The sequence below is a fragment of the Pongo abelii genome, chromosome 1 (assembly GCF_028885655.2).
Source record: "Pongo abelii isolate AG06213 chromosome 1, NHGRI_mPonAbe1-v2.0_pri, whole genome shotgun sequence".
NCBI classification, from domain to species: Eukaryota; Metazoa; Chordata; class Mammalia; order Primates; family Hominidae; genus Pongo; species Pongo abelii.
The window spans coordinates 95249882-95257051 of record NC_071985.2 but is presented as its reverse complement, the minus strand read 5'-3'; the positions used below and the strand labels follow the sequence as shown (position 1 = coordinate 95257051).

The 7170-nt window shown below is 41.6% G+C and overlaps 1 protein-coding gene across 6 annotated transcripts in view; it reads right to left on the bottom strand.

Annotated features, from left to right (window-relative positions):
* Positions 1–3061: 3061 nt before the first annotated feature.
* Positions 3062–7170, bottom strand: part of ASH1L (ASH1 like histone lysine methyltransferase) — a 224287-nt gene continuing 220178 nt past the window's right edge. For 4 of the 6 annotated variants that reach the window (XM_054545541.2, XM_054545561.2, XM_054545517.2 and 1 more), the window contains 3 exons: positions 7125–7165; positions 5898–6214; positions 3062–5560 (listed from right to left, as the gene is read on the bottom strand). In XM_054545541.2, the coding sequence (XP_054401516.1) occupies positions 5469–5560; positions 5898–6214; positions 7125–7165 (450 nt within the window). In that variant the 3' untranslated portion in view covers positions 3062–5468. 6 annotated transcript variants of the gene reach the window in all.

Below are 7170 nucleotides of genomic sequence, written 5' to 3'. Positions count from 1 at the left end.
AAAAAAAAAAGTTGGGAGTGGTGGCATGCACCTGTAGTCCCAGCTACTTTGGGAAGCTGAGATGGGAGGATCACTTGAGCCTAGGAGTTCAAGACTGCAGTAAGTTTTGATTGCACCGTAGCACTCCACTCCAGCCTGTGAGACAGAGAAAGGGCCTCTCTCAAAAAAAAAAAAAAAGTATTTATATATATATATATATATATATATATATATATATATATACACACACACTATATATATATTTTATATATAACACATATTTTATATATAAATATATATTAAATATATATTTAAATATATATATATATAAAATCTAGAATAGAACAATTGCAGTAGATACCAAAGTTTAAAAATTAAAAAAAAGCGGCCAGGCGCAGTGCCTCATGCCTGTAATCCCAGCACTTCGAGAGGCCGAGGTGGATGGATCACCTGAGGTCCAGAGTTTGAGACGAGCCTGACCAACATGGAGAAACCATCTCTACGAAAAATACAAAATTAGCCGGGCATGGTGGCACATGCCTGTAATCCCAGCTATTTGAGGGGCTGAGGCAGGAGAATTGCTTGAACCTGGGAGGCAGAGGTTGCCGTGAGCCGAGATTGCACCATTGCACTCCAGCCTGGGCAATAAAGAGCAAAACTCCGTCTCAAAAAAAAAAAAAAAAAATTAAAGATAATCTCAAAAAAATGTAACAGTAACATATTGTTTTTGCAGTCATGAAGAAACCATTATGTAACAGTAGGGCACTCTGATCTAGTCTTGAACCTCAAGTCCTTATAGGAGTAGAGATTGAACTGTTGGAGTAAGCTGTCTTGCTACTTCTGAGCAACTGTATTCTAGCTGAACTCCCAGCCTAAATGTTTTTTTTTTGTTGTTTGTTTTTTTACGGAGTTTCGCTTTTGTTGCCCAGGCTGGAGTGCAATGGCACGATCTCGGCTCACCGCAACCTCCGCCTCCCAGGTTCAAGCGATTCTCCTGCCTCAGCCTCGGGCATGTGCCACCACGGCCGGCTAATTTTTGTATTTTTCAGTAGAGACAGGGTTTCTCCATGTTGGCCAGGCTGGTCTTGAACTCTTGACCTCAGGTGATCCGCCCACCTCAGCCTCCCAAAGTGCTGGGATTACAGGCGTGAGCCACCACGCCCAGCTTCCCAGCCTAAATGTTTAACTCTTGTCTGGGACAAAGTTTTGGTAGGCCTTTCAGTTATCTGCAGCAATGGGTTTATCTTCCTTAATTAGTACGGTCACTTTTGTCTATTTATGACACTTTTCTATTTGTGGAGGAGTACACAGACTTTGGAGTTCTGGCTCCACCACTAGTTACTGGGTGACCTTTGGCAAGTTACTTAACCTTCCTGAGTTTCAGTTTTCACTCTTACAAAATGGGAATAACTTCAGAGGGCTATTATGAAGATTAACTATGTAATCTTGGGCAAGTTACTTAAATTGTCTTTTGCTTCAATTTCCTTATTTATAAAATTGGGATTTGGTACCTACCACAAAGGGCTTTTGTGAAGATTAATAAACAAATATATGGAAACTGTTTACGATAGAAATGGTCTAACACACAGCGGCCTAAAGAAACGTGGCCTAAGGTTATATATTGCCGGCCTCAGTGGTTGTTACTGAGAATTAATGAGATGATGATGTATGTGTGTGCAAAGGATGGAGATGTAGAATAGCATGGCATGGTTTTTTGTTTTTGTTTTTTTTTTGAGACAGAGTTTCACTCTTGTTGCCCAGGTTGGAGTGCAGTGGCGCAATCTCGGCTCACTGCAACCTCCGCCTCTCGGGTTCAAGCGATTCTCCTGCCTCAGCCTCCGGAGTAGCTGGGATTACAGGCATCCACCACCACGCCCGGCTAATTTTTTGTATTTTTAGTAGAGACAGGGTTTCACCGTGTTGGCCAGGCTGGTCTCGAACTCCTGACCTTAGGTGATCCGCCGGCATGGCATGTTTAAGAAATAGCTGGGGCTGGGTGCGGTGGCTCAGGCCCGTAATCCAAGCACTCTGGGAGGTGGAGGTGGGTGGATCATTTGCGGTCAGGAGTTCGAGACAAGCCTGGCCAACATGGTGAAACCTGTCTCTACTAAAATACAAAAAAAATTAACCAGGCATGGTGGCGGGCGCCTATAACCCCAGCTACTTGGGAGGCTGAGGCAGGAGAATCCCTTGAACCCAGAAGACGGAGGTTGCAGTGAGACGAGGTTGCACCACTGCACTCCTGTCTGGGTGAGAACGAGACTCCATCTCAAAAAAAAAAAAAAAAGAAAAGAAAAGAAACAGCTGGGCCAGGCGTGGTGGCTCATGCCTGTAGTCCCAGAACTTTGGGAGGCTGAGGTGAGTGGATCACTTGAGCCCAGGAGTTTGAGACTAGCCTGGGAAACACAGGGAGATCCCTGTCTCTACAAAAAATAAAAACATTAGCCAGGCGTGGTGGTGCGCCCCTGTAGTCCTAGCAACACAGGAGGCTGAGTTGGGAGGATTGTTGAGCCCAGGAGGTTGAGGTTGCAGTGAGCTGTAATGCGCCACTGCACTCTGGCCTGGGCAACACAGTGAGGCCTTGTCTCAAAAACAAAAAAATTAAAAAAAAAAAAACAACAACAAAACAGCTGGACTAGGTTGGGTAACATGGTGAAACTCCGTCTGCACAAAAAGTACAAGAATTAGCCAGGCATGGTGGTGCATGCCTGTAGTTCCAGCTACTTGGGAGGCTGAGGCAGAAGGATCATTTGAGTCTGGGATATGGAGGTTGCAGTGAGCCGAGATTGTGCCATTGCACTCCAGTTTGGGTAACAGGGAGACTCTGTCTCAAAAACAAAAAAACAAAAAAGCAACTGGACATTTGGTGCGTGTTATTATTGTGCTGATTGATTAGGCTGGGTCCAGACTAGAAAGATCCTAGTACTGAAGAAATGACTTTATCCAGTAGTCAACGGCAGTCAGTGTGCTCATGTGCAGCCTAGCATGTTTATGATGTTTCAGAAAGATCCCCTTGGAAACAGGATGAAGTTGTCTTGGAAGATAAATGGGGGATAAGAAGGAGGAAAAAATAGCAAGCTCATCAGTCCACAGTTAGGAAAAGTTTTTTCCATTTAATACTAGACTTTCAAGGATTGAGATGCAAGCTTTGTATGCAATTACATCCAATGTTAAAATTGGTAATACATAATTTACAAAGATTAACATCAAAACAATCATCTATTTAGATATGCTTTTGTAAAAAGGAAATATATTAGCAGCATTTATATTTTCCGCAATCACACAGCCTACAGACATGCAGACTAACTCTGTATCTATTTGCAGTGATGTAGTGCTTTGCCCCGCATTTCAAACACCAAAACCCGCCTGGCAGCTGGGGGGTTCTTTTTATTTCGTTATTATAAAATAACTGAAAAATAAAAAAAGGCATTAATTTCTACACCAGTAAGAAAAAACAAGTTTTTGCACTTACCTAACATTTGATTGTCTAAAAAACATTTCAGTTTTTTTTAGTCTTTCAACAAAAGAAAGATAAAATGACAGAGCGTAGTGTCTTTTGCTTCTGTTCTCGCATTTTACAAAGTTTTTTTTTCTTTTTCATCTTTTTTAAAATTTTAGTGTTTAACACTATAAAGGAAACATTGAATTTTAATCTCTTTCTTGTCATTTTCTCGCTTTTGACTAAAAGGAGACCCCCAAAGTGCCCCTAGTCCCACCTCCCTCCCACCCACTCCCTGCAATGAAAAACAAAAGAAACCACTCAAACGGGCTTGGACATGCGATTTTTCCAGCTCCACATGTGAGTATCTTATACCCAGGTCTCTTAGTAATGTACAGTGCTTCTCTACAGTAAGAAAATACTCCAAACTATTTTCTTAATTCTCTTTTTTCTTTAATAAAATATTTATTTTGCTTTTTTTCTCTGCTCAAGGGGATCATTGGCATCCCCTATCTCTTTTGTTTTTTCCTCAAGGATGACACAGAAAGGGGAAAAAGAAAAAAATATTCAATGGAATGGAAGGTGGTCAATGTGTCTACCTAAACGAGTCAGAGCATCGTCACCATAAAGGGAAATGTACAATTAGGACAGCATTGGTCCAATATTAGAAAAAAGTAATGGGGACATGTTTACTATTGTATTGCTTACCAATCACACAGCAGATGTGTGTGTGTGTATATATATATATATACACACACATATATATACACACACACATACACACATATATATATACACACACACACACAACTTGGCACATTTAAAAACCATCTTTTCTCTTATAAGAACATCTAAAACATATATGCATATGTATGTCTGAAAAGACAACAAAGCTTTTTAAATTTTATTTTTAAAGAGACAGTATAGTCTGTTAACTTCTGGTCAAGAGAGTAGGAAGGAAGGAGACACCCTGGATATACCTCCTGATGTCATTCAGGAGGGTGAGGGAAGATGGGACTAGGGGTGAAGAGAAATACACTGTCTCTTTAAGAAAGGGACATTGAAAACTGTACAATTAAGAAAACAAGAGTAGTGTTTTCAATTGATAATCTATACTCACAACAAATACTCTGATAGGTGAATACTGCTGAACAGTTTATGTAGTGACTTTTGTTGCGGGGGTGGGTTTAGAGTTCTTTTTATGTAGGTTTTTAAATGATTTTATTTTGAACTGAATCTCCATTTGCACAGCACAGCAGACACACAAGAACTACAGCGCATTAAAAACAGCATGTGTGCTGGCGGGGGCCTGGCTTTCTCATTAGAAAAAAATATGTTTGACAGGTTATGAAGGGTAAAACAAAAATAATTGCAAGAACTACCGTGCCCTTCTGACCCCATGGGGGCCTTCCCTATCCTATGATTCCATTTTGGGGAGTAGAAGTAGGGAGGGGGCAGCAGTTACAAGTGCTTTGAGCTGTCAACTCACATTTTACTTTGACCTGGTTGGGCAAGAAAGGAGAGACAAATTTCCCTAGTCAGGTATCTAGGAAGAAGCCTCAGCTACTGTTTTTGTTTAAGGTCTCTGGGGTAGCTCTTGGAGCCAACAGAGAATACATGGGGTAGGAATAGGGATCCTGGCCCTATCCCTTTGGATTTTGAGTTATACCTGGGTATAGGAAGTAGCTTCTTAGCAATGCCTGTGGGATCTGAGGATGACAGAAAAACCTAAGCTGTGGGGTGGGGCAAATGCTATAAAGTACCAGTAGGTTCTGGTCATCAACGTGGTCCTTCCTCCTTTCTACATTATTAACCCTTAAGGTGAAGCAATGGAGAGGAAAATTAATTAACCTGAACTGTCTTGGACAGAACCCTTTCCTCTCCCTCTCCACTAGTTCCAAGGCTTATTAAGTACCTAATGTCAACAACATGGCCCCATTCCCCTTGCCCAGACGGACCCTTCCCACCCCTGTCTATACCCAGAGAGCAGGAGGCAGGACTGATTAGCTCCACGGGATCCCAGATGCTTGAGGTTCTCATTCTTTGAGGGTCACTTTCGAAAGCTGTTTTCTGGGATAAACAAAGTACGCCTTCGCAGTTTCCTGCCTGATCCTTCCTCCAGCAAGTAGGTCACATCAATGGCTGAAAACAGAACCAAGGAGGCTCATCAAAATACCAATCTCCTACTCCTTATTCCAGATTTGAGCTCTAAGGAGAGCACACGAACTCAATGATTCCTTTTCTGACCTATAAGCAATTTAGACCATCCTCCAACCCTATATGAAAAAGGTGGTTCTTTAGAGGAGATCACCTCACCTTCCAGTTTCACTCCCAAGATATAACTAAAAGCAAGCCTATGAAAGAACTATACCATTTTCTTAGAATACTTTGGATGCTGAACCAGTAATTACAATTTTTTTCCATTCCCTCTCATTTCACATTTATCTTAAACCCTAGATATGAACCTGATTCTTCTTACCATTTTTTCCAGGGATTTTTTCAAGGAGATTGAGCAAGATCTGGTTGAGTCGTTCCCGTTGGTTATGCCGTCGTTCCTCAGGGGTACAGGTTGATTGGGGTTCTTGACTACTTTCCTCTGGTTTTTTTTCACCCTCACTGACGTTAGCAGTGGCCCCTTCCCGTTCTGGCTCCTCCAGGCTGGGTATCTCATTGGCTGCTTGCTCTTGACTGGCTAGAACCTCTTCAATCAAGGGTAGAGCATCATCCTCCTGGCCCAAGTCTTTTAGGGGTGGCTTTGAGCGCTCAGACTTCCAGGATGATCTGCCAGAAGGATATCTGAATTTAGTGTAAGACACTTGAGGAGGAAAAGGGGATGAAGGGTAGGAGGCCTCAGGACGGCTTGAGATCCTGGAGTCCAGCAGTTAGAGCCTTAGCTTGAGGTAAGAAACTTGACTCTCGTTTTCACTTTATATTATTTGAATAAAAGACTACCTTTACCTGAAATTTATTTGTAAAATTCAACTTTTATTATTTCTCTTAGGAATATGCACAAATGGTATAGGAATCCATAAAATATACAAGGGCTAATAAAATTGCTTAGCTGGTTCTAAATGATTGCTTCATGACTAGAGAAGTATGGCACAACCCTGTGATGCCAATAATCCAACTACAATAATAAATATTTAAATGGAGTTTTAAATTTTCCTGCTTCCCTTTTTCACATCAATAGTCTAATATTTTCTCCCTTATGGTAAGCTATTGGTGTAGGTAAAGCAGTTGTTATGACCCCATTCAACAGATGAGGAGACTGAAGAAAAAGCCTTTCTTCAGGAATAATCCTCATGCACAAAATAAGCAAAAATAAAAACTATGAACCCATAGTTCACAGCTCAGTGAAAACTGTACTGGCTACATCTGTTCCTTGATAGAGGTACCAAGAGCTGATATACCTTGAGGTAATGGGGAAAGCTTACAGACATCTAAAAGAAACTTTTCTGAGTTTGGAGTTCTGTTCCAAATCTGTCTCTACTCCCTGCACATCTCTCTGTTGCTCCAACTAAGGCTCCATAATGGGACCACAACTACTGAAATTTAGTTCTTCCATAGTGCTGGCACTACACTGGGCTACTCTGCAGAGAATACCCAATCCTAGAAGTGGAGCTGAGTGGGTAGTTGTTTGTTTTCTTGATCCATTCAAGCTCTTAGTCAATCCCTTAGGATCCTCATATCCCCCCATGGGACTTACCGTCCTCCATTCCTCTTGTAGTTGTCTGGGACGTAATGAGGCTGCA